This window comes from Myiozetetes cayanensis, unplaced genomic scaffold, assembly GCF_022539395.1.
Source record: "Myiozetetes cayanensis isolate MyiCay16 unplaced genomic scaffold, myiCay2020 scf12, whole genome shotgun sequence".
NCBI lineage: Eukaryota > Metazoa > Chordata > Aves > Passeriformes > Tyrannidae > Myiozetetes > Myiozetetes cayanensis.
Window position 1 is genome coordinate 26,899,049 of NW_026086826.1, and position 27,650 is coordinate 26,926,698.

A 27,650-nucleotide genomic window follows, 5' to 3' on the forward strand; every position below is an offset into this window, starting at 1 on the left:
AGAAATTATCCCCCTATTAGAAGGGATGCTGCAGGAGTCTGCAGGAAATCCCAGAGCACTGTGCTGAGGAGAACTCGCTCCTACCTGCCTTGGGAAGGACGGGGTTAGGAAGCACCTGGGTTTTTTGGTTCCTCTGCTGAAACCCTCACTGCAGTACTTGCTCATCTTCAGCTGAGTCTGGCAGAAGCAGCCAGAAGCTGCAGGGACCTGCATTTTCCCCAGAGATGATGGAAGGATGAGCTTGTCACTTCATGGCTGGTTATTTGTCAGTCAGTCCTGGTGAGCAGCAACCACCTGGTTAAAACTCCACCATGTTGGGTCAGCTCAGCTCTTACAGCACAGCTGCCATCTACAAAGAAAAACAGCACCACCAAAATGTGGTAATGCCTGGCTTATTCCACCCCCCAGTGCAGCTCAGGACAGGCAAACACTCAGAGGGAACCTTGCACTCCAGGAGTTTACACACAGGCTGTATCCATCCACTGCCCAGGGAAATGCCACGCACCCATCTTTTCAGGATTTTTCCAATCTCCATATAGCAATTCCTTCTGCAGATCCATAGCTGCACTCTGACAGGAGGCAGGAGAAGAGGCTCACTCCAGAGCTCAGTATAACAGCTGTGGATTAGATCACTAAATAAAAAAAAGATCCAGAATAAAGGATATGAGGCGAGTCCTTTCCCCTCCTTTATTTTTTCCCCCACGAAGTCTTATCCCCAGTCTCTTAAAAATTTTGACTCTACAAAGAAAGAACAGGTCACCAGTCCCACACTTGGGATATATGAACTAAAGACTTCATTTCTATTTTTTAGATTCAATAAAGAAATCTGTAGGGAAAGAATTTGAGAAGTTCAGGGAAAGTGCTTATTTTCAACCCCTTTTGGTTCTCCATTGGCTCAAAGTTGTTTGTGTTCATTCTTCTGTAAAATTACATTCATTACATAATCAGAAACACTTTAAAATCTCCCAGTTAAAGGAATTCTCACCCTGTTACTAAGGCCAACCACTCAAAAAATACATAACAGCACAACAAAATGCTTGGAACAACAGCTCTCCAAAGTGGTGATTTTAGCCTGTCAGAACTTAAAAGCATCTGTAGCTGTTGAACTGCTCAAACACAAGCAAAAATCCTGTCCTGCTCCCAGAGCAAACCCCCGGAGCACCTCAAAAATAGAGATAGAGGATAGGAAAAGTTATTGCCAACACACAATGCTAGGAAACAAAAGAACTCCAGAACATCCTCCCCCACAAAACCCCATAAATAAACCCCAAAACCCAGTTCTTACAGAATTCAGCAATGCTGAAGTCCAAAGTTTCAACTGAGAAACTCTAGTTTAAAGAAAAGCAGGTTCCACACAACCATGTTGATGCTACAGGACAGGTCAACCCCCGACATCCACAACTGCATCACCTCCTGCCTCCCGCTCACTAGTGGGGTATTGAGAAAACAAGTTCTGACACAGCCTGAGTAAACCTCTGCTCTCAGTGGGAGCAGATTTTGGGGGCTGTTTACCTGCTCTGTCTCAATAAAAGCTTAGGAAAACCAACCATGAGCACCTGCCAACTCTGCAACACCTCTTGCCAACTCCATATCCATCCCTTGCTCCATGTAACAAAGCCAAGCTGTTGGGACACAGCCAAGAACTCAGCTCGGGTGCTTGGCAGATGCAGGGCCATGGGATGCACTGTCAGAAAACCACTCCAACCTAGGTGTGTTTTTCTTCTTTATCCCTCTGGGACATTCTTCTTTCCTTCCCAATAAGGCTCTTGCAAACAACCTGCCTGCTTTACCCCGTTCTCGGATATACATGACTGGAATAAAGCCCACTGACAACCATTAGCGAAGGAATAACTGGGAAACAGCAGCAGCAAAACACTTTAAACATTCAGCCCACATGTTGGAACAAGAGAGAGACAGACAGGGGAGGGAGAGAGACTTAAACAATCCATCAGTGTTGCTTTATTAAAATCTTTATTCACACAATGTTGCTTTATGTGGGATCTGACCCCGGGGGATACAAGCAGAAAGTCACGATAACGTTCTGTTTGCTCATTAGCAACCTCCATTTGTGCAGCAGCTCCCGGGGGCATCCTCTGACAGTTCCAAGAGGGGTGTCTGTTTCCAGCATCTTGCTCCAGCTGCCGCAGCAAATAAATTACCTTCTTAATAAATTAGCATTTTTCAGTTGAAGTTTGTTTGGCAAGACACACTCCAGTTCATCAGCTGCTGGAAGAGGAGACGGCTCGAGTGTCTCCTCCACCCCACGGCTGGCTCAGGAGGGAGGAGGTGAACAGCAGATGGCTGATGGTGCTCTCTCTTTAATTAGTTCTTGATTTCTGTGCTTCAGGCACTCTGGTATCACCGATCTCCACAACACAACCACTGTGTAACATCTGGGGCCAGCGGATGACAAGCGTGCACAGTGAACAAGGATCAGAAGGTGTCACGAAACCCTCACTGACAGAGCACAGCACCTGCCTCACAAACCACGTTATTTTTCAGAGATTCAAGCAGACCCTGCTGGCACGTGGCTGCTGCTCCTCATTTCCCTTCCAATGGTTACAGTTTAAAATTTCTCAGGGTTCTGTATTCGAGCAAAACGACGCCAGCTGCCAAAAGGGCAGAAATTATCACAAGGCCAAGATCACGTCTTCCTGATTTTGGCTAAGAGAGGAATTTATTCTCCTTTCCTGCTGCAGAACACCAACCTCCAGTAGTGTTACAGCAACCAGAAGCATCAGTATCACAAAGAAAAAAGCAAACACAAAAAACCCAACCATTTCTTGCTTCCTCTTACTGATGATGCTGGACTTCACGCCCTTTGTTCACAAGTAAACCAAAATAAACCAATACCCTGCTTTAAATCTTTGACATTCATACTGGGGAAAAACTTATCCCAGTGTTCCATCTGACAGCAAAAGTTTCAGCTTAGAGCAATATGTAAGTTCTCAACAAATTTAATGTCAGAGACAGAAAAGACCTTTTTTTGAATCCAGTATTAAATCAAATGTAAATATCAAGAGTGATCATATGGAAATCAAAACATCAAATTGTGGTAGATCCTTCCCAAAATACTAGGAGCTCATGATTAAGCTCAAAGAGAAGAACAAGCTTTTAGAAATGCTACAAGCCACCACCATGTGCTTCACCATCTCCCCTTTGGGTAAATCATCTGGAATTTCCTGGGGAACAGCTGATTCCAGTGCTCGCTCCTGCCTCAGGGGCACCTCCAAGGCTCCACCCACAGCTCCTGCAGCCTGTTCTGCTGTCAAGTACAGTGACAAAGAGGCACAAGCTTCACACCAGTGTCCTCAAAGCTGGCTGTGCATTACCAGCCTGACTAGTAACTCCAATAAATAACTCCAGATCCAAGTATCTCCATCCCATTACCTCATCCCTCTGGGCAGGTCTGTGATGTGTCCAAGCCCAGAAGAGAGACAGAAGAACATAAAATTCAGTCCCAGGTAAACAGTCACGTTCTGCTTTCAAGATACTCTGCTCATGCAGGAAGAAAAAGACATTAACAAAACAAACCTGCAGTTTTCAGATGAACTCTCTCCCTGACACTCTTGGATCAGGTGTGGCCCGGGTGCAAGAACAGGAAGCAGCTCCCTGCCCACCAGAGCTGGAGATCCTGACAGACAAATCAAGGAAACTGCCTTGAACTGACATTTTGCTGCCCTTGCTCACAAGTCCAGCAATCCACAACCACTTTGGGAAGGGAGTTCTCTCCTTACATTAAGAACCACTCTGGCTGAACTGAGCACGACACAAAGCTGTTCAATTTGGAAACAGTGACGAAGCTGCTTCACCCTGGAGACACAGATTCTATCCCAAGGGGACAAGTTTTATGGCCACAAGCTCATGGGCAGCACAGGCTGAAGTGCTGAAGGATGACAGGACTGGCACAAGACAAGTGCTGCAAGCCTGCCCTGGAAAGCCAACCTGCACCAACTCTTCCCCATCTACAGCAAAACCATCAGTCACATGGAGCAGCAGGAAGCTCTCTCAGATGAGATGGAGAAGAACAATCACAGCTCAGGGGTCTCTCCACTCTCCAGGTTACTCTTGGTAACTCAGGAAGCCCAGCAAACACCTCTTGCCTCAGCTCAACACGCCCAGAGGCCCCACATACCACAGGGCTCACAGTAAGCAGCACGGCCTTGCTACACAGAACCTGCTTCCAAGGACAGATCCTGAACTCCTCAGCTACAACAGAATAGAAGTTTGGTTTTTAATATGGACACAGGACTGCAAGGATATTTTCTCCCCTCAGACCTTGCCAGATTCCTTAAAAAACAGTGACAGGACACATGGAAACTTATGATAACCCCTTAATTATCAAGTGCTGTATAACCACCCTGTCCTCTCCTAAATCTCCAACCCTGTGGATAAATCTTTGATAGGACTTCAGCCAAAACACTGAAGCATTATCACATATGAGGCAATGTGATAATTTCCTCACTTTTATCGAGGAAAAGCCAAATGAGCAGCAGAGGTTCCCTCTCCCACCCTCATGGCATTTGGAAGAACATCCCACCCCCGGGGGGGTGGCACAACTCTTCAGTCTAATAATTATTTTATTCACCCTTTCCTCGTTCTCTAGAGAAGCAGTAAAATGCCCAACCAGCTCACAGCTGATTGTGTACAACCCTGAATCAGACAAACTCGCCAGAGTACCCTGGGGGAAGAGAAGGGGAGAGGACTGGACTGTTTATCTCCGTTTGTCCCCTCTGGATTCAGTCCACAAATTAGTGTCTGTATTCCACACACTCCCACCAACACCAAGAGCCATTTTTATGCAGTGCAGTGCCCACTGCCGGCAATGGACACACCACCATGGCCAAGATGCCATTCCAGGTGCTGAGCCATCCAAGGGCCCAGCTCCCACCTCTCACTGCTGCCACCTCTGTTCCTCTGGCTCGGGAGCCTTCCTGATCATGTCAGTCCATCTTGGCCACAGCCCTTCTGAACTGATTGTGCTGTTTTTCTATCGCTTTTTTGTTTTTTTTTTTTTAAAAAAAGAAGTTCCATCTGCGTTCCGCTACAATTACAAGTGAGACAGAGTCATCCTGTCTTCCACCAGCACAACATCTGGCCCAAACTGGTCCGTGCACTGCTTCACTGTAGCCAGGATGCTGAGGAGCCGCTGGTCCAGGGCGTCCAGGTGCGGGTCGGAGAGCACAGGGGAGATGGGGTCATGCGACATGGCGGTTTTTAAGGCAGACCTGAGCACCCCGTTCTTCAGGTAATTGAGCCTGTTCCAGGTGGACACCCGGATGCTGCAAAAGAAACAAACACACAAACACATCACACCGCTGCCCAGCTGGGGTCCTGCCTGGAATAGCAAGGCCAGCCTCCTGAGGGAGGTTACGCAGGATCTGAGCGAAACTTGGACACGGAAGGTGAAGAAGAATCAATCCCCTGTGACACAACTGATGGTACACAGGAACACCTCCAGCTGCGAGCAAGGAGCGTCTCCAGTCCCGAGGCCTCCCAGATGCAGTTTGGAAAGGAAAGAAAAGGAAGGAAAAATCAACAGTCCGGCTGTTAATTCAACACAAACTCACGTCGCCTCAGGAAGAGCATCACTGACCAACAATTAATCACAAAGGACAAAAGGCTGTTGACTGAACCTCCAAGGAAGTGAACACAGAAGTGATTCTTCCTCTTCACTGGCCACTGAACTTGTTTGTGTTGTTGTCATAACTCATGTCAACTGTCGTGTTCTGTGAAGTCTCTTGGGATTCTCCCCCAAATCCTTATGGTTTAGCACCACTGGTCCAAACTCTTGGTTTTGAAGGCCTCTAATAACCCCAGCAACATAAGCAAGTGCTGTAACAAACCTACAGTAAAAGCAGTTATGCACATGAATTCTTACATAGCATTTGCCTGGTACCAGAAAAAAAGAGTACCTAAAACCCAGGAAACTGCAAAGTCTCTTACAGAGATAAACTTCTCTTCTGGTTGCATTTGGGGAAATTTAGATGACAGAGACTGCAAAAGATCCTCAGTAGAGCAGGAAATTAAGCATTTGTTTCAAATTAATGGAGGGAAACTACAAAATTTGAAAATCAACTGTTCTCTCTATGGACTTTAAAAGAACCTGACAGAACACAGGCCAGGTGTACTGCAGAGTGCATGGAATCTTAGTGGAATCTAAGTGGAAGCAGAATAAGAGCTCAGGCTTTCTGACAAGTTCCCAGATCTAACAGGCCCTGAGGAATGTGGGAGACAGAACCTTTCAAGGACAACCTGAAGGAACTCTCAACTAAATACTTAATTTGGAAGGCTTAAAGGAGATAATGTTACCTTGAAGTATCAAAACCAGGAAATGGATGTATCAGTACTTTCTGTCCAGGAAATTTTCATAGAATCCTAGAATTGTTTGGGCTGGAAAGGACCTTCAAGATCATCCTGTTCCACCCCCTGCCATGGGCAGGGACACCTTCCACTAGCCTAGGTTGCTCCAAGCCCCATCCAACCTGGCCTTGGACACTTCCAGGGATGGGGCAGCCTCAGCTTCTCTGGGTGACCTGTGCCAGGGCCTCCCCACCCTCACAGGGAACAATTTCTTCCCAATATCCCACCTAACCCTGCCCTCTGTGAGTGTGAAGCCATTCCCCCTTGTCCTGTCACTCCAGGTCCTTGTCCCTAGTCTCTCTCCAGCTCTCTTGGAGCCCCTCTGGGCACTGGAAGGGGCTCTCAGGTCTCCCTGGAGCCTTCTCCTCTCCAGGCTGAACACTCCAAGCTCTCCCAGCCCGTCCCCACAGCAGAGGGGCTCCAGAGGAGCAGCAGTGGCCTGGTGAGAGAGTGGACACAGAATGGAAATCAACAAGTCACAGCCTCTAAAGATAAAACAAACAAACCCACAGGTCACAAGGCCAAAGCAGAAACAAAATCCTGCAAAGAAACTACAAAGGGTTGAAAGGAGCCCCCTGAGCAGGGCTGCAGTCTGCTTTAGAAATAATTTTTTGGAAATGATTCAATTGCCAGACACGTTGAGTCCTTGTCAGGGAGAGCTCAGAGTGGGATGTGAACTTTTATTTGTCAGGAGCTGGATGGGGACAGCTGCAGATGCAAAGTACCTGTCACAATGCCTATGGAAAGATCTGAACCAGTGACCTGGAGGTGAGACCACTTTCTGCAGCCAAACACCCGCTCTAGTGCCCTCATGAAAATGCATTTCTCAGCTTCTTGGGCAGTGACAATACATCACACACACAATACCTCAAAACCAAGCACTGAGTATCCAAGCAAACCTTTTCGGGTTGCCAGAAGGCTTCAAACTTAATTATACTGCAAACCTAAGGACACCAACTGCATAAATAAAGTGAACAGTACCCCAGCATTTCACTTACATGCAGCACTGATAAAGAGGAGCCAAGATGCTTCTTTCATCCAGGGCAGGGTTTCCAAAGCTGAAAGGCAAAATTAAAGCCAAGTGAACCACTTGAACTCCTAATGTTGTTCTCAACATCAAGAGCTTTGTAAAGAATTCGAAGAAATCAATACTAGGCAATTTTATGCTCCAAGAGATCAAATAATTTAAATTAAAATACAAACAGGCTATGGCCAATCACAGATACAAATCTCAAAAGCATCAGCTGACGTACCAGGTAAACAGAAGGAGCACCAGCATACCCAGTTCTGTATGAGACCAAGGCACCTTAGGAAGGAATTTCAGAAAGGTCTAGAAATGGAACTCATCTTGTGATTTAGGGGTAAGGAATAATTGGTATTCTGGGCACAGGGAATGGGAGCTTTGCCTGTCTGACACTGCTGGGCAGGGAAGGAACCAAAGAGCAGCCACCATCAGATCAACAGTTCCACAAACAGTGTGATCCACTTGAACATTTCGTGCCCACACTTTCTGAGGGAGGTCAGCCAGAAGACTTTCAGAGTATTCCAGGCCTCACCTAAACACATGCTGGTTTTATTTTGTATAGTTTCACCCTCCTCATAATACTGTTTTCAAAACAGAACTTTCTCCTCAACAAAGCTAAGTTGCAGAATTACTCAGCCCAAGTCATTCTGTTATTAGTAGCTTTAAAACTGGAATAAGCTCCCAGGGAAGTGGTCATGGCACCAAGAAGCATCTGCTTAGCCATACACTCTTAATTTTAGGTAGTTCTAAGAGGAACAAGGAGCTGAGCTCAATGATCCTTCCAACTTGAGATCCACCACAATTTCATGAAAAAACTGTCCCGCTATCCCTTATTTCAAAGGAGCTGAAAGCACCTCACTCAAGTCTTCAAGAAAATAACTTACTGGGAGCCTGCAAAGCCACACTAGAAGTGTTTTCATAGTGTTATAAGAACAAACCATAATGAAGTGGCTTGCCCTTCAAACACCATATTCACTGCCAATGAGTAATCCATTAACTTCTTTCCTCCAAGAACATTGGCAGTACACAACAGAAAGACAATTTTTGCCTGCCATGGGCAGGGACACCTTCCACTATCCCAGGCTCCTCCAAGCCCCATCCAACCTGGCCTTGGACACTTCCAGGGATGGGGCAGCCACAGCTTCTCTGGGCAACCTGTTCCAGGGTCTCATCACCCTCACAGGGAAGAATTTCTTCCTAATCTCTCATCTACACCTCCTCTCTCGCACTTTGAATGCATTCCCCCTTGTCCTGTCAGCAGCAGAGCGTTTGAAGGACCCCAATATCTGGTGGGTCATTTCTGATAAGAAGGAAAGCTCGGCACAAAAGACATTAATGAAAAAAATAATACTTCCCTGTCCCTCACCTTTTGGCATTGTCCAGCAGGATGAGCATGCTGGCTCCTTCGTCATCCTGGAAGCTCTCGTAGTGGTGCCGGTCGGCGTTGCCGATCAGGTAGTCGAAGATGGCCGTGTCGATGATGTCCAGCAGCCGAGGGCCAGAGTCGTAGGGCGAGGTTTTCTTCACAGCGTCGCAGTAGCTTTCGTCGTATTCCCACCTGCAGCCAGAGAGAACCCAAACAGCCCTTCCAGGAGCCATCCCTGCACCCCAGTGGGAGTTACAGCTGCCCTTCGGACACTGAGGAGTGCAGGAAGAAAAGCTAAGCACAAGCACAGCAGCCCATGCTGTGTAAAGAAGGAAGAGCTGGACAACAGTGATCCCTTAGCAAATGAGTTAATCCTCAGGAGTAAATCCTGCATTCACATCCCAGCGTATGGAGCAAGGTGTAGTGCCAGTGCAAGGATACACATCATCTTCCTAGGGAAGACAAGGTCAGAGTTTGCCTGCTCAGCGCTCACAGCTCAGCAGTGCCTGGGCTGCCTCGTGGCAAGGTTCACTTGCCTCCCTCAGCTTCCAGTGAAGGACTTCAGCACTGTGTCTGTTTGCAGTGCCTGGACCTGCTTCCATCTGTCTGGCTTTCCAGAGACCCTCTTCACTTCTATTCTCTAATGCAAATAATCTCATCATGGTTAGTAAAGAACCCTCTGTCCTGAGCAGGGCTTCACCTGTGTTCACTCTCCTTCAGAGTTGTCTCTTTCCTCCCCATTTCCCTTCCAGAGTATCTCACCTTCTTCTCCACTGACAAGATTTCGAGCTTCCCTCTCATCTCCTCTCCTTCTACAAGTGATGTTGTAACACGGATGTCATGTCTCAGTTCTCCAAAGCTAGGCTTTTAAATGTTCTCATTTTCTTCTTTACAGCTTTCAAAACTATTCAACACCACCACCAAAACAGCCAAATCTCTGGTGTATATCCTTTCCATCTGTCAACCTAAATAACAAGTACATCTATAACATCTTCCACGTAAGGACTGAAACAATCCTTCACAAAACAGCAGTGAAATTGGAAATGCCTTAAGCCATCTGTGACTTGGAAACAGAAATGGAGGAAACAAGCTGGAGAGACTTGCTGACATGCTCACAATTGCAGAGACTCATCAAAGAAGGAAGATCAGAATTTAATTACTAGAACTGACACATTCCCCACCTCATCTTCTAATGGTCTGGAGCCTGACCTATCTTATTCCTTCCTCCAGGTATCCAAACTAGAGGGGCCAAAAATGTGTCTTCTCAATGTTTCTGACAACAGGTCACACATACTCCTCAAATGCTGTGTCTGGTTCCCTCTTTCTTTTGCATCAAGGTCCAACTCACATTCAACTTGCAGCACAAATCCACAAGGCAAAAGTCTCTGACCCTCCTACCTCTTGTGCTGGATAAATTTCTTATGCTGCATCCCTCTCTCCCTCAAGTGTTTCTCTTTCTCTCATTTTACTTTAGAGCAGTACTTAATCTTCTTGCCACAATTTTTCAGACAGACTATTCTCTCTCTCCTCATTTTCCATGGAGTCTTTCAAGACAGGCCTTTCTCTGACACTTATTTCTGATCATTTATATTGTATTAGCACAGGCCTTGGAAGGTCAGGGATTTTATCTATTGCACATCCATTAAAAATTACTTACACTAATGTGACTGTATGAATTATGCTCAAAAGGTCAACTCAGGACAGAGTAGAAGCAGTTGGAGCAGGAAAAAAATTCTTAACAGTTTTATTTTTCCATAATTACCAGGCACAGAAAAAGGAGAGCATGACACCTAGAACGTTTCATTTTCCTGATGTTCTCTCAAAGGCAAATGTGCAGCATGACAAGGTGCAAAACACCAGAACTTTGTAACCCCATCTGAACGAGGCAGGAGCGAGTTTCAATACAGCAAAAATCAAATCAGCACAGGAATCAGGGTAAAACCCCACGTAAGGAGGCAGTTTATGATGAAAAACAGCCTCTCAATAGCAGAAACACCTCCAAGAATTCAGCCCATTCATTACTGCAATATACCATATACTGAACACAGCTAATTTTGACCTGCTGGAAAGGAGAAAACATCTGTTGCTCAAAAATCAATCCATGCATTTAATACTCTAAAACAATTCAGTGAGGTCTTTAGATGAGGTTCTGAGAACAATCACATCATTGGAAATCAATGGATACTTTAGATCAAGGACTAAAAATCTCTAAATAAAAATCACTTGTTAATGACGAAGATTTGGAAAAATTTACTAAGCTAAAAAGCAGTTGCCCTGGTCACAGCAAAAACGTCCCCAACCCACGTACTCAGACACGTCACATCTATTGTACAAGATGGGCAGAGTTCACATTTGTCTTTCTCTAAGGATTCTTTAGATGCTGAGCCTGGTCACCAAATATTAATGGTATTTAAAGCAAGGAGCTTTCCAGTGCCTCCCTTCTTAAGCTAAACCAGCTCCACAGCTCTGAGAAGAAACTACCAGGACCATGACATCAGGTGCTACCACATTTCAGAGGGACAGAGGGCCACAGTACCAACAGAAGGTTCAGTGGCACAAGAGAAGAGTCTTGGTTAGCCCACAGCCAAGATTTTCAGAGCCTGCAGTGCCCCTCCCACATCCTCCTACCTGGCGAGTTTGCCCTCCCGGTAGGTCCTGCCCCAGGGGTGCCGGTGCTTCTGGAGAGGCCACACGTCCGGCAGCCACAGCGTCACCGAGCCCTCCATGACGTCCCCGTCGGCACAGGCTGGCTCTGTCTCCCGACAGTAGTAGCACTTCCCATAGAAGCAGGTGTTATTGCCTTAAACCCAAAAATAAACCGGTATCAAAAGGGCAGAACTTAATCCGAGGAATCCAACTGAAATTCAGGGGCGTGTTGTGGCAGCAGAGCCTTCCCCGCAAGAGGATTTCACTGCACTGGACCACCTGCTTCCTGTCTCAGAGAGGGAGAGGTTCCAAAGGGGTTTCAGAGGCATCCATTCATTCCAAGCAATTAAGGACTAATATTCAAAGGAGAGAGTAATTATATTTTCTAATGATTTTACCGCACCAAGAGTTAATACACTGCACCATCAACAAGATTTTGTGATCCCTTCCTAGTCCTTGGGACCTTGACCTGGCAAACCTTGACACTGCTGGTTTTTCACATTTTTCACCTACTTCATGTGTTAGATTTGCCACCTTTTCGAAAAAGTTGACTTAAAAGAGACAAGTTAAAAAGAACACAGCAGAACTCCAATGGATTTGGAGCCCTGAGCCTTGCACACATCTCAGCTACTTGAGCAGGGGAGACAGAAACAAGCTGTCACTCTTAGGTGATGCAGGAATGCAGATCTGTCAAAGCTTCATCAGTGTCTTCTGACAGGAGAGGAGCACCAAAACCCTGCAGCCTTTAGCCTTAGCATCAAGTAATCCACACAACCTGGATTAATAGCTTTAGTTTAACCTTTTCTGTTTCCCCCTTCTAACCTGCCTTTGCTTGACTCTTGCCAAGTTAAATCAAGTTCCGTGTTCACAGATGTTCCTCCAAAATACTCCTCGACTATGTCTCCCTTTGTTGTGATTCCACTTGTTCTCTATCTGTGTTTCCTTTGGCTCTGCATCCAATATCGTCCCCAGACCAGGCTCAGCTCACCCAAAGATGTGTTTTTCACTTTGCCCCACCCTTCAGCCAGCACTCCTTCAGAGCCCTCCATCCAGACCTGGCTCTTGTGCTCCCAATACCCCATCAGACAAATTGAGCACGTCAGAAATTATTATTATTAACCACAAAGAGCTTGCAGACCACATCTCTTATTTGTATGGAAAGCCCTTCAAGTCTCACTTTCCATCCAGGGCCTGCAGCAGGTCCAGCAAGAGACAGAATTCTTTGAGATTGCAGCTGCAGCTCTAGCAAACCTGCACTGAACAGGCATGAATTATCTTTTCTTCAAAACCTCAGAAACTTGGTCCAATTGGGGTTGACAAGAGATCACAACCTTTTTCTCAAATTCACCCATTTATTTGGGTCTTGCTCTGCACAACAGTGAATCCAAGGAATCTAAGGACAGGCAATGAAAATTTCTGGAGCCAACTTTTCAAGTCAGCATTTCTACTAGAAAAAAACCAGCTTAGTTATCTTGGCTAAAATTCAAAAAAGTAGAGTCTGCTTGAGGCAGGCACCCACCTGAATGCAAGGAGAGTTTGGGAAGGCTGAGTTCCTCCCATCTCTGAGTTACACCTTGTAACTGGCAGTGTGAGATTGCCAGCAGTGCTTGTAGGAATGTACACAGGCACACATTTACCAACTGTAATGAACAACCATCTCTAGAGCTTTCTGATTAGAAAACAAAACAAACGAAAAAAGAGTAATAATTGGATATTTTATGAAAGCCTGAAGGAGTTAAGGATGCAGCATAAGTCATTTCTTGGTGCTTAATGACCACCTGGTAGGAGTTCCCATTAGTAATTCCCATTAAGTGCCCTCACAGCATTATTGCTGTAAATAACACAGGGAAGTTGTGACATGTTTGGTTCTAAATGCTCCACAGGCTCTGATGGCACAAATAGCATCAACACCAACTGACGTGTCAGCTCTACAAATTATCCCAACTCATCACTCTGTTTACGTTAAATGTGGTTTTTTTCCCTTTTAGGTCTAACCACCTCTGACAGCAGAGAGAAAATTCTTACTCAAAAAAAACCAAAAATCCCATCTGCAACAGCAGCATGAGGGAACACAGAGCAGTTACAGAGGAAAAACTACTTGGAGAAAACCAAGTCCTCCTCCCCCGCCAAGCCAGGTTATACAAGCCCTGCCTTGGCAAAGACAGAGACTTCCCAGCTTCCTGCACCAGAGTTAACTGTTCTGTAGCTGTGTCAGCCTCCCACGGCCCTTCTTCCCCATGAAACCTGTTTTCCTTTACTGGGCTGAGGAATCCATGGAATGCACTCACCCACAGTCATGAAGGTGCCCAGAAGCTGCTCCGTGGCCACCGGTTTGATCTCCGTGCGGAGGTTCACGAACCTGCCAACCACCAGCGGGGCCCGCCGGAATCCCAGGATTCTGATTTGGGGTGAAAAAATACAAAAAGAGAATTTGCAACACAGGCAGCAGTTCAAAACTGAAACAGAACAAACCTACACTCTCTGTCAGAGATGACTGAGACCGAAAAATCAAGTTGGAGCCCTGCAGAACCTCTTTTCTTCTCCAAGCAAAGTAAGGAAACTCACTTTTTTTAAGTGCCTGGATGTTAAACTTGCTTTATAAGCCATTGGTGACACTTTTTTATTAAAGCCTTTGCAACCCAGCAAAACAGGATGCACCATGCTCAGAACTCAGACCTCACACCAGAAATACCCATCATGTGTACAGGCTGCAGCAATAAAACCACATGGCCTGTGGGCTGGTCACCTGCAAGGATCATTTATCATTTGTGGGAACCACTATCTATTAAAAGTGTTGTGTTGAAAGCAACCAATCAAGGAGTTGTTTTCTGTGGCATGAGGAGGGAGAAGGGAAGAGACAACGGCAGAAGAAAAGTGAATGCCTGAAAAGTGCCTGGAAAAACAGAGGTGGGAAGAACAATCACCAAACTTGCAGTTACAAGATCCAGGTTCCAGTCCCATGTGTGACCACAAGTGACTTGGGTATTTGTAATGGAGTTTTAAAAGTGCTTAAAGGACTACGAGGATCAGTACAGATTTTAAGTCTCTTCACCTCCAAAGGGCCAACACAGTCTTCCTGTAATGAGGAGACCGAGACTGTGCTCATTTATTCCAGATGAAACTGCATCTCTAACAGCATTTCACAACTATCAGCATTACTGTTTGGCATTTTCTGTCCCATTCTTCGTATATCCTGTACTTTGTTTTTTTCCTGTAATTGCACCTCCAGGTCAGGTCCACAAAACCACCTGGGTACCTTGAATACAATTTATACATGAATAGCTGGTTTTCCTGTAGGAAATTTTATTTATTCAGTCTAGACAATAGGCTTCACTTTTTGGTGTACTGGACATGAACTTAGCACATATATTTGGTACTCCAGACTCTTCCACAGCATTTGGTTAAGCTCTTTCTTCCCTATAATATTAACTGTAGTGGTTTTAGTGCTCATTCTCCTTTCCAGATTTTTCACAAAAATCTAAAATGTTAGGATCTTGCACAGACCTTTGAAATGAAGTGTCACCGAACAGCTGATTTTTATTTTTGCCTTCAATGTGCTATGTTGGCAGGTTGGAAACAGCTCACACCTGAGGTGCATTCTTCAAGGAGCTCTGATGAAGCGTTTTCCCAAGATAATAATGCCAGGTAAGCCAAGAATTCCATACCTATCCAAGTGAAAGGCTGCCACTTCTGCATTGTGCCTGTCGTAGCCAGCGTAGGGTTCTCCTTCCACCACATAATCCCTGGCATATCTGCAATTGAAACAAGTCAAATTAAGTGATTCTGTGCAGAACTTCCATCAATTTTGCTGTTCAGAGCAACAATTTAATAACAGTGCTACCTTAGAGAGTCTCTGGGTTCCTTTCCAAATGACTGCTAATGGGAGGGGGAAAAACCATCCGCGGGATTAAAGTGTCCAGACTGTTGAAGTGGTAAATAAGGAGGAAAGATCAGTGATGTACAGTGGTCTCCAGAGCTTGGGAAGCAGTGCCTATTCCAACTAACGAATTTTAACCCAACCATATGCCAAGCTCCATCTAAGAACAAAGAGCACAGAGCCAGCTACAGAACAGGGGGCTATTTATACTGGAAAGCAGCAAGCCCACAGACGATTTTGGGGTTAGAATGGATTGTACATTAACATGAAAATACAGTCTGAAATTATGGGAGATGGCAAATGGAATCTTACAGTAGAGAGAAAATCAGCAAGCGTGAACCTGAGGACAATATTGGATACAAACAGAGCCTTTATTCTGGTGGAGAAAAGGCATCATGAAGAGCAAGAAACAGAAATTAGGCACCCATTACAACAACTACGGTGTGTTTTGGTCAAGTGGCAGGCTTTTTGCTCCCTTTATCTTTTAACAGATGTTACTTAGTCAAGGCAGACACCAATTTCTGAGTTTCCTCACATCTGAATCAGTCCTAGGTACTGTTTTAGCACTGTGCTTCAGGTGAGTGAGAAATCAATAATTCTCACAAAAATCAAAATCAAAAAATCACAATCAATACTGAGCAAATGGGTCAAATGCAACACATTTTCCAATAAGCCAAGGCCTATTTTCTCATTTCCATCTATGGATCAAATCGTGCAAAATGGATTATTTCCAACAGACTTTGGGATCAAGTAGCAAGAACAGTGTAGGAGAAGCCACTGAGCTCTACTTGGATGTTTTAGCCCTGCTCAGGGAAGGTGTGGGTGGCACAACAGTTCATTTCCTCAGCCTGAGCAAATGCTTCAGCTCAACAGAGAAATCAGCAGGGCAGGATGGCAGGGGGTTTGTGGGAGGAGGATCTGACAGATTCCTGCCAAACTGGAGCAACTTATTTCACATACACCACCAGATGTGACGGGAGCAAGCCTTAATCATTAGTAAGTCAGGCTTTGAAATGAGACAGTTCACCCTCAGGACACCCTCAGAGCAGGTCTCTGGTAGGTACCTACAGCAGGCTCTTGGAAACATAGTCACTTCTGGAAAGCTGTAGAGCTAAAATTTGTTGGTAAAACCCAACCAAACCCTTTGTTTCCATGCACAGTAGGCAACTGGTTCTTTCTAGGGTAAAAGCAACAATGGAATTCTGTCTTCCCCAACCAGTAAGTTCAGGAACTGTTTAACTCTTTTTAGCAGTAACTTTGACAGAGCTTTCGTGTTTAAAGCCAATTAAATAGACTCTCTTGCAGTGGCAGAAAAGGACTCTGCCCACAAGCCTGGCTGTTCAGCACTCACAAACAGAACATCAGCCTGCCTGTATGGCCAGGGCCATCCTATCAAGTGCTCTTATAAACATTCCCAACTGCACGTGTCCTTGATGGAGCACAGTCATTGTGTTCACCTGCACAGCCATGGCATTATGGGAATGCAATGCTCAGTGAAACACTTCACAGCTCTCACCCACACAGACAGCACCATGGAAATGCCGTGCAGTGGTGGAGCATTTACAGGACACGCTGTCTGTCACACGTGGGAAAGGCTCACGCTGCTGGAGCACAGCCTGGGCCCTCGGGGAAGCTCCAGCCAGAGCAGGAACTGGCTATACAGAAACAGGACTGGGAACTCAAGTGCAGGGCAGATTTGTGTTCCCATTCTCCAATCACAGAATCCTACTACAGTTTGGGTTGGACCAGACCTTAAAGATCATCTCATTTCAACTCCCTGCCATGGGCAGGGACACCTTCCACTAGCCCAGGGTGCTCCAAGCCTTGTCCAGCCTGGTCTTGGACACTTCCAGAGATGGGGCAGCCACAGCTTCTCTGGGCAACCTGTGCCAGGGCCTCCCCACCCTCAGGGAAGAATTTCTTCCCAATATCCCATCTAACCTGCCCTCTGTGAGTGTGAAGCCATTCCCCCTTGTCCTGTCACTCCATACCCTTGTCCACAGTCCCTCTCCAGAGCTCTCCTAGAGCCTCCTTAGGCACAGGAAGGAGCTCTAAGGTCTCTCTGGAGCCTTCTCTTCTCCAAGACTGAACACCCCCAGCTCTCTTAGCCTGTCTCCAAAGCAGAGGGGCTCCAGCCCCTGGAGCACTTCCATGGCCTACTCTGGACTCCCTCATTAACAGGACAGAAAACTTAATGGTTGCTCAACCCAAAATCCTTTGGGCAGAGATGTCCTCACTCTGTGATGACACCACCTCCCATTTGCAGTGCACTCCCCTAAAACACACCTCCCTTACTTTTTAGCATCTTTCTTTTTTCTCCTTTTCCCCCAAGGCAAACAGTTCAAAAAGCTTTACAGCCATGCACAAGCCTCTTCATGAATGTTCAATCATGTCAGATTTCCTTGTGGACCACTGTAAAGAGAGGCTGTACCAAAGAAGTCTCACCAGCCACACACTGCTCCTCCAGTACTCAGCACTGGTAGACAGGAAACTCTGACCTACCCAAGCCATTTTTACAGCCTTCATGCAGCTACACCAGACACCCAGATCTAGTTTTAAGACCACTGTCAACTTGAATTCCTTCCCTGTTCTTGAACTGCACTTTCTCCTGGCAGTCTGACATGACCCTTACTCAGAGTAGGCAAGGCTTGTCTCCACATTGCCACAATCTGCACTTCCACAGTCAGGAAGACTCAGAAACATCAGATGTAACCAACATTCCCCCAGGACTGAACACAGGGATTATTCTTTTCACCTAAAGACAGGTAGTTTTGAGCATCAAGACTGTGCAGCCTGTATCAGAGAGGCAGCTGGCACAGCAACCTACTGTTAGCAGAGCACCAGCAATGCTCCCCCCTGTCTGTCTCTCAAGTAACAGGATGGCCTTCCCATTTACAGGAATATTTGTAACTTAAAGGTGGAGAAAAAAAAATATAGATATGAACAAAGCAGTTATTATTAATGCAGTCACTGAAGGAAACATTCACCTCTTGGGTTTGAAGACAACCTTCTGCCCTCCTTCAAGTATGAGCAAAGCTTTCAGCTGGGTCCCTTTGTACCCCACGTCGGCTTTGATGATCTTCTTCGTGGTCATGGCGTGCATGACAGCGCCCAGCTCGGGGGTCTCCTCGGGATACACCTCCCGGGGCACCACCCACTGGGCGGCGATCTCCCAGGGGGACTGCAGCGTGTGCTCCAGCCGCGGCTCCAGCTCCACCTGCAGGCTCCCCATCATGCGCTGGAAGGCGCGCTGGTCCTCACGGTTGGCGGCTGAGGTGTCCAGGTTGTCGATGAGGAAAACCTTGGTGAAGATGAAGATGACGAGCAGGATGGCCAGCAGCACCACCCGCTGCTTCAGCTTCATGGTGCCCTTCCACCCTTCTCCCCTGAGCCTGTGCTTCCGAGCGTTCCAGGAAGTCTGTTGGAGATCAGGGTGAGGAAGGGGATGTCAGTTAATGGATTTCATTCCTAACTTGCATTGTGAAAGAGGTCTCGCCACTGAAGCATCTCCTGGTGCCCCTAAAAATAAGCAGAAAACAAACTTACAATCCTGCACATCCCACCAAACTCAGAAGCAAGTTTATGTTTGGAACGTAAGCCTGCATTTATGGACACTTGTATCCTAAGGCCCAAACATTTCTAATAGAACACATGGGTTTGCTGCATTCCTGCAGCCTTTCCATGATCTGCACGGAACGGGAAATTGCTGGATGGCATCTCTGTGCAGCTGAAATCATGGCAGCTGCAGCTACCATGGGCAGGATTTTGCAGAGGGCTGTAGTTTCCCATTGCACACATACTCTTCCACTGGTGTGAGATGCCATGATCACTGGTCACCTAAAGACCTGTCCCTCCAGGAAAGCTCTCAGGTAGATTTTAACACAGCTGACAGCCAGTGAGAACAGCTGCACAGCCTACTTTCCTGAAAGTACATAAGGGCAGAAGAGACTTAATTGTTTACTGCCTTTCATTTGCTGTCACTATAAGTTACTCAGATTTTTTCCATTCTTAAAAAAAAAAAAAAAAAAAAAAAAAAAGGGGTGGGGCAGGGGATGACATCTTCACTTCCTTGTGGTTGACTACCTTCTGCAGTCAACTGTAAAACCCATAACCACAATCTCAACACTAAATTAACAAGAAAAAAGTCCCACACCACTGATACTGCTTCAATGTTAGTTCTCAGCAACCTCACCTGCAACAGTAAAAGCTCCATCTGTGTTTCCATATTTACAGTGGGCTGCATGACATGTCTCCCCCCTCAACAAGCCTTGGCCAGGGCAGGGTTAGCAAGTAAGGACCACAGAAGGCACCACCACCTGTATTTCAGTGACGAGGACAGAAGTTACTTTTCTAATATTGGCTGAACACAATCAAAACCCAAATGGGAAGGGACACTCAGACACGTCTCTGAGGAGCGCTGGGAGCCAGCAGGGATTTCTCTTTGCATGAGCCATGCTAATCAAACCCTGAACAGCACTCTGAGCCAGGGAGGGCTGATACAGAAAAGCCTTCTCGTGAGACTTAACAATAAGAGTGTAAACCAGCCATTATTAATCGTGTCACTGGAGAAATGACCTGCACAGGCTGAAGTTCATTTACCAGCACAATCACAGGCTATGCCTGACAAGGCACGCACAGGTCACAGCCATCAGTGCAGGACTGGGGCTGGCTCAGGCTAAGAGTGTTTGCATAAAAGGATGTGCAAACCCACAGATGACTCCACAGCACCTTAAGCAAATTTACATTACAGGCCCATGGCAGACCCAGCCAGCCCCGAGGCTCTCCCACCTCCCTATGCATCCCTGTTAACTTTCACAGACCCAGCTGCAAACCACCTGCTATGGCCCAGGCCAGCCCCACAAAGAACAACCAGCTAAACCACTCAGTCACCAAGAGGGACGAGGAAATTCAAAGTGATGGAATGTCAGATATTCCTGATTTCACAATCCCTTTTGTCTGCACAGGGACCAAGTTGAGCACTACCCAAGTTACAGGTGGCACACTCTGATGAAGCAGAACCAGGGCTTTTAGCCCATTTCACCACCCAGATTGTTTTGCCATCATCATCCTGCCTCAGGTGACAGCTCAGTTCAGTTTGGTCCTTTCCAAGTTACACATTTTGCCTCTTAAATACTTCCTACAGAACTTGTCTGCTGGAGCAGGAGAGACAACAAAAGTCTCCTCATCACAGAATCTGCCAAGTTAGAAGAGACCCCTCAGGATTATCAAGTCCAGCTCCTGACCCTGCACAGGACACCCCAAAAATGAGTTAAAACTGGCAGGTGAACAACTGGTTTAATGTTGACAGTGACCACCCACACCAACATAGAGGCCCAAGGAAGGGCAGGAAGGGGTGGAAGAAGCCTCAGGGATGTTTCAAACTGGGGCTGTGGGCCCCTGTTAACTGTGTAATACTGATTTTAATCTACTGGAAAATCAGTGCTTGTGCCCATAGGGAAAGGCAACAAATCATGTGTTTATATGGAAATTAAAACATTATCTACTTCTGTTTTGGCTGTACTTTTCCAAACAGCCCAACAACCTGAACATCACCACTGCAAGCACCAGAATGAGAAGCACAGACAAGAAAGATGCACCTGACCCAAAAGCCCTCATTCCTGCAGATACAGACCCAGCCAGCAGGAGATCCCTAAATAACAATATTATTCTTAAATTTAAGCAGGAAAGTCAAGCAGATCCGGCCGTAACTGTTCCCTCTCACTGTAACTGCATAATTCACTTCTTCAAAAACAGTAGTTCTGCATCATTCTGAACACTGCTGTTATCAAGATCTGCTTCTATTCATCTTTAAAACCCATTAGAGTTTGTAAGGAGCTCGGCAGAAGAACACAGTTCATTGCAGAACAGTTATGAGAGATGAGTGTATGTACACATACATTTTAAGAAAGCCTCACAGCTGGCCAACCAAAGCACAGGGCAGGAATGTTCCACACCTTTGCAGCTCAAACTGGGCACTCACTTTCCTAGACTGATTTTCCAGAATGCTGAGTTTCTCTAGGGATATTCTTCCTGGGAGTGGGGGGAAGCGGGGGGGAAGGAGGGATGAATATAACTACAGTCACTTAAATTAAAGGTCACTTACTTAGTTTATCTTTTGTGACAGCTTTGAAACTAATTTTGGTTGAAAACCTCCAACGAGGTGAACAGCATTTACAAAACAAAAATAAATTAAATATTTAACTATTTGCTGGTGAGTTGGCTCTGACTTTGTGCTGCCGTCTGAGGACATGAGTCATCGGCTGCTTTCCTCCAACAAACACCACAACACCCCTGAGGTTGCCATGCAATCCATTTCCCAGGCTACCTGCACAGCCTGCACTTCGCTCCTTGGCTGCCAGTGTTACACTCACTGCTCTGCAAGCCAGGAATTGAATCCTTTTATGTACAAGTTTATCAAGACAGCAAGGACTTGAGCTTTACTGTCTTAAATTGAAGATGCCAAGAGGGACAGCCTTGAGGTGGTGCAAGAAAATATTTATGCAGTTTTGGAAGATGGTGATTTGAAAAGGACAAGTCTTTGGGAAAGACTTGGATTGGAAAAGAAGATTGTGAGAGCTCCAGAAGTGTAATGCTGGTCCTGGAATGAGGACAGAGATGGGAGAGGTGGTCACAGAAACAAATGAAGTAACAACAAACCCCCAACATTTTAAAAAGGAAAAAAAAGGGTGAGCCGTGAGCAGAACTCAGCAGAACGAAGGGCAAAAGGGTCTTGGACAAGGACAAAAGTAAACCCAGGGATGATCTCATGAGGAGACACAAAAAGGAAACAGTTCCACAAACTGCAGGGGTGAGAGGATAAGGGAAGGATCTTCAGGTTTGACAAAAAGGGGCAAAGGGAAGGAGAAACTGCTTAATTCTACATAGGAGTCACAGGAATACGGGATGCACAAAGCGACAGGATATGCTCTTTGAACCTGAAGGCATCAGAGAAGGAAAACCCCAAACTTTTCAGAAGTCAAGTACCATTTAAGTGTCCAACCAGAGCTGACAGGATACAATGACAGAATAGTTCCTGTGTAGCTCCAGTTCCAGAACACACATTCCCTCCTGCTCTTGGGATCAGCTGCTGATCTCTTACCAAGGTCAGTTAACCCTAAAAGTGGGTTTTTTCCTTGGGTTTCTGCTTAGCATTATCTCCAGCTACCACTACTACACAGAAGACACCATTCAAAGAGTTTCACTGCACTACCACTCAAACTCCATCTCCCTGTCAAAAGAAGCACAGAAAAAACTCCCTTCCCTCTCTACCATTTTACCACACTCCTGGATCAACCTGGAAAAGAAAACAGCCAGAAATAAACAACCCAACCAGCTTTTTAATGCTGTAGTCAACTGGCAGGCTTGCATAAGAAATGCTTCTTGTTTTTCATTACCTCTTCAGGGCTATTTCCTGATCAGTTTTGTCTCTCATTACAACCAGGTCTCTACTCTAAGCAAGCAACGAGTCTTCCAGCTCAATACCCAAATAACAGCATCTCCTCAGTATCACAGCGGGGTCACACAAACACCTGAATTAAAGCACATCTACTGGCACTAAATACCAACATCACACACTCGACACCCAGTTCAGAAAACTGCATGAAACTTGCCTCTTACAAAAAAATCACAGCTACCATAAGCAAGCCCACAAAGTTAGCAGAGGAATCTCAGAAAACATTTTTTATTGGAGTCACAAGATCAACACCGTGCTACATATCACAGCCTTATTTTTGTATCTCAAAGCCAGAAAGCTGCTATCTCAAAAATTGCATGTACAATTTGCAAGGATTTTGTTATGCTCCAGATGACAAATCAAGTCTGAGGGCAGGCAAAGATTTAGCTTGGCAGCACAAGTACACAGAATATCGTAGTTCAAACAGACACTGATCTGAAATAGATATGGTGAAGTACACTCTTAATTCCTGTTTAATGCATGCCTTTTTTCTTATATACACTACACCTTTTGGGATTGCCCATCAAAAGGCCTTTAAAAGTTCTCCAATAAATCCTGGAAAGCTCCTTCAAGAAACAGTGCATACAGTAGTGACATTTTCCTCTTCCCAAAATGTACTTCAGTCTCACCAGATCAATCTTCCTTCCCATCCTCCCCTCCCTGGTCAGCTCCTTGGTGGCTCATGCCTCCCCTCTCCGTGCGAGCCTTGTTATTCCCGTTTCCACAGGCAGGCTCCCACAGACCTTTCCCTGGATTCCTCAGACTCATTCTGTCACTTCCACTCTCTGTGTGCTGCCTGCCTTGTGTACAAGTTTAGTCATCCAGTGCTCAAGGCTTCCCACATATTTACTTGTCTGTTACTTCTCCTCCTCTTTTCCTGTTAAAACCCTCATTTTATCTACAGGCAAAATCTCCATGACAGGCTGTGCTCAACCGTCCCGCATGCACAGCTAAGCTACACCCCCGGCTGGGAGACACAGTGCAGAGAAATATGAAAGGCCACGAGCATTTTAACCACTGCATTATCTCTGCCTGCAGCTGTAACAATCAGCAACCGCCTGATCTGTTCTCACACAGCTTTGGAGAGAGACAAAATCGTTTTGTCCATCCATCTGCCCACCTCGCCCCGTTATATCCCTTAGGAACTCCGGAACCCAGCACCTGCACATTCCTGCTGAATTTGTCAGAGGAATACCTCCAAGGGCCTTACAGATACCACAGGCCAGAGAGAGGGCAGAAGCCTGGAGAAGCCAAGGACACCTGGGTAAATGTCCTTAATCTTTCCCAGCTGCTGGCCACTCAGCAAACAGGAACACTTGACTCATCTGGCTGCACAAACAAGGACGGGGCAGACTGGGATATGGGCAGCACCTGGGAGCAGCCCTGGGGAGGCAGAAGCTCCCAGGCCCCAAGGCTGCTGGGAGCCAGGCAGGAGCTGCTAGGGTAGGATGTAGCAAACAACTCCTCGGGAAGCCAGGCTGCGTGAATTCTCCACCTTCCATCAAGCACAGTTTCCTATGGAAACAAAGTTTATATAATCACACTTTTCACTTGGATCCACTGGTTAATTCCAAGCACATCTGAGAGGACAGTAGATGTTTTGAGGACGGGGTTTATGTGTTTACTGGGAGCTGGCAGCTGGGGAATGCTGCAGGAAGGGCTGTGGCACTGGCTCAACAGTTGCCTGTTGCCCTTGGCCATCTGGGCAACCAGTGTGTGAACAGCTGGAATGGGCAGGGAGCTGGGAATGCCAAGCAGGGAGGGAGGGATTGGAAGCACTGCAAAGTGGAATGGCAAAGGACACAGAAAGGAGGCAAGGGTACTGATACAGAGGGTGCTGGGACCTGGTCAGAAAACGTCTGGAACCACCCTCCCTTTATGCCCATCCCAGATACTGATGTTCTACCCAACCATCACAGGTCAATGAAACGAGATGGAAATGTTTTAGAGAGCCCTGTTCCCCTTGCAGATGAAGCCAAAGCAGTGAGAAAATTCTGCAGTTTTCCTTCTCCACTCAACATGCTTATGTTGATTCAGCTCCCAGATAACATGGGCACCAAAAATTTACCCAGGGTCCGTGTACCAGTCTGACATCCAGCAGCAAGGAGCCCCTCCCTGCTATAGGATAACGCCAATCCATTTCCCCACTGCCGAGGAGAAGCAGCAGTCAATGAACCAGAGGACAGAGATCCTGGTGTCAGAACTGAGCTGACAACTTTGTGCGAGGAAACAAAATCCACCTCACCCTCCTGAGACTTTGTACCGCAAACAGAGCCGAGTCCTGTAGTGACTGCGTAGGTCAGACCTAAGGACACGAGGGGTGCACAGAGTCACTTTCAAATCAAAACAAGACACAGCATTAATGCCTGTTCTGCAATAAGTACCAAGTGGGATCTATTCACTGCAAGAGTGGAATCTACATTTTACAGTTTGCTCTGTTTGCTCAGCCCCTAAAGCACCATGGATGTTGCAGGACCAGGGCCTCGGTGGGCACGAACCAAGGAGCTGCAGTGCTTATGCACATCTGTATCCAGAAAGGACCCAAAGAGAGATGCCCTTTAAAAAGGGTTAAACCCACAGCTTTGACAACCCCAGTCAGCATTTCCAGGAACAGCACACATCTCAGCTTTCACTGCGGGACGATGACCTTTGCCAAGCAGCGAGTGGCACTCGGAGAGAGCCAACGGTGCAGAGCAGATGCTCCAGCTGTGCGGAGCTATGTCCCCGGCTCAAAGCGAGCATCCAGACCAGGAACGCGCTGCAGGAGCGCGGATCACAATTCCCACTTGCGGCCCCCGCGGAGGTGGGGCAGAGCCGGGGGTACCCCTGAGCTGACCTGAACCTGCCACGGAGGGCAGGAGCGGGTCCAGGGAAGGGAACGCAGCTAGGACAGGGTCTGGAGCAGCAGGAGCGACTGAGGGAGCTGGGGGGACTCAGCCTGCAGAAAAGGAGGCTCGGAGGGAACATTCTCACTCTCTGCAAGTCCCTGACAGGAGGGTGGAGCCGGGGGGGCTCCGCTCCCAGGAACAAGGGACAGGACACGAGGGCAGAGCCTCAGTCTGCCCCGGGGAGGTTCAGGTGGGACATCAGTAAGAACCTCTCCACTGAAAGCCTGGTCAGACACTGGAAGGGCTGCCCAGGGAGGCGGCGGAGTCGCCGTCCCCGGAGGTGTTTAAGGAAAGGCTGGACGTGGCACTCAGCGCCACGGTCCGGCTGACAAGGTGGGGGTCGGTCATGGCTCGGGCTGGATGATCCCGGAACAGTTGTCCAACCTCGCCGATCCTGTGACTCCACACCCACAGGGTCCGGCCGCAGGGCCCGCCGGAGCCCCGCCAGAGCCCCTCGGGGAGCAGCCGCCCCCTTCCCTTCCGCCGCCAGGCGCGGGCGGCCCCGCCGCCCCCCGTGCCCGGCCCGCCGCGGCCCCGCGGCCCGGCCCGGCCGCGCCCGCCCCTCAGGCCCCGCCGCCCCCGCCGCACTCACCGCGCCCGCCGCCTGCCCGCCATGGCCCGGCCGCCGCCGCCGGCCCCCGCCCGCACCATGACATGGTGCCGCCCAGCGCCGCGCGCCCGCCCCACGGCCAATGGGCGCCCGCCCCGCCTGCCGCGCGCCGCCCGCCCGCCAATCAGCCGCGGGAAGGGGGGACGCGGCCGGGCGGCTCCAATGGGAGCGGCGGGGGGGGCCCCGCCAATGGGGCGGCAGCGCCGTTAACCCCCGAGCGGCCGCGCCGGTCCCGCTCCTCGGCTGAGGGGGAGGAGCGCGGGGTTTAGGGGGAAAACAAGGGAATTGGCGTTTTTGATACACGTATATCAGATTTATATGGAAATACGGGAGCAGAGACTGTGGCAACGGGTCCTGTGACAACACACACCCCTTTGTGAGAGGCACTTGGCTCCCCTGAATTTGGAATTATAGCATTATGATTAAGAATTATAACCCTATTATACAGTGTTATTTTATATATATATAGTAGGAGTATACGGCCCTGTTATACTATATGTTATGACACTATGCGGTCCTAAACAATACACCACCTTTAAAAAAATCTCCAATCAGTAAATGGGAAATCTGCATCCATAGCATCAATAGTTTGTCTGTGCTACGCATCCATAACATCAATAGATTTCTATCTATCTGCCCAAGTGCTATCGCATATAATGTATTAATTTAAATTTATTTTGCTGCGTTCACACGCTCCCGCTGTAAAACAATGCTCCAGTGCTGATTAAATTTCGCAGGCATCGCTGGAAGTTTGGCAGGGGAGGCGCAGCTGGTGCAGCGCCAGCCGTGCTCGGCAGGAGCCACCACCCAGCAGCATTGACATTGCTCCCACCAGCGCCACGGGGGGAAAGGCGGCGGAGCAGGGGCCGGCCAGGCTCGGATGTTCCAGTCCCACACGCAGGCACCACAACCACAGCCCTTACATCCCCTTCCTCCACAGCTCCCGGCTATCCAGGACGTTTTCTCCATTGTTTCCACTCCACTTGCTGGTCCCGATCTTTTTTTTTTTTTTTGGTCCCTTCTCACAGAATCACAGAATCCATTCTGTCAGAAAAGACCTCTGAGATCATTGAGCCCAACATAATTGACTGCAGTATCTTGGGCTGCTTCGAGACTGAAACCAATCCTGCGTTTGCAGCCCGGTGTGCCTGAAGTAGACAATGAATATGTTTCTCTCCAGGAATCCTCCCCTGCCCTTGTCCGTTTTCAAAACTCAGAACGAATACTTTTAATGGGACTTTTTAAAAAAACCCTTTGAATAAAATAAATATCATACCTAGTGCTTTCTGACTTGCTGCTCTGAGCTTCCAAGCTTCCAGGCATCCACACATGGGATACTGCTCTCGTGCAATGTTATTGCTGCAGGGAAAGATGCTTAAATATATATATATATATATTAATAGCACAGTTTTATTGTTATGGA

The 27,650-nt window shown here is 47.3% G+C and overlaps 1 protein-coding gene across 3 annotated transcripts; it reads right to left on the reverse strand.

Annotated features, from left to right (window-relative positions):
• Nucleotides 1-1,952: 1,952 nt before the first annotated feature.
• FAM20B (FAM20B glycosaminoglycan xylosylkinase) lies at nucleotides 1,953-26,240 on the reverse strand. Of its 3 annotated transcripts, XM_050306990.1 has the most exons (9): nucleotides 24,975-24,989; nucleotides 19,469-19,592; nucleotides 18,264-18,795; nucleotides 15,065-15,151; nucleotides 13,688-13,797; nucleotides 11,382-11,553; nucleotides 8,754-8,945; nucleotides 7,362-7,421; nucleotides 1,953-5,282 (listed from the first exon to the last, which is right to left on the reverse strand). In XM_050306990.1, exons 3-9 carry the CDS (start codon nucleotides 18,638-18,640, stop codon nucleotides 5,051-5,053), a joined length of 1,230 nt encoding a protein of 409 aa, XP_050162947.1. In that variant the 5' UTR covers nucleotides 18,641-18,795; nucleotides 19,469-19,592; nucleotides 24,975-24,989; the 3' UTR covers nucleotides 1,953-5,050. The 3 variants fall into 3 exon arrangements, with proteins under 3 accessions (XP_050162947.1, XP_050162949.1, XP_050162948.1); XM_050306992.1 differs by lacking the exons at nucleotides 19,469-19,592; nucleotides 24,975-24,989 and adding an exon at nucleotides 26,210-26,240; XM_050306991.1 differs by lacking the exon at nucleotides 24,975-24,989 and having other exon boundaries at nucleotides 19,469-19,606.
• Nucleotides 26,241-27,650: the final 1,410 nt, after the last annotated feature.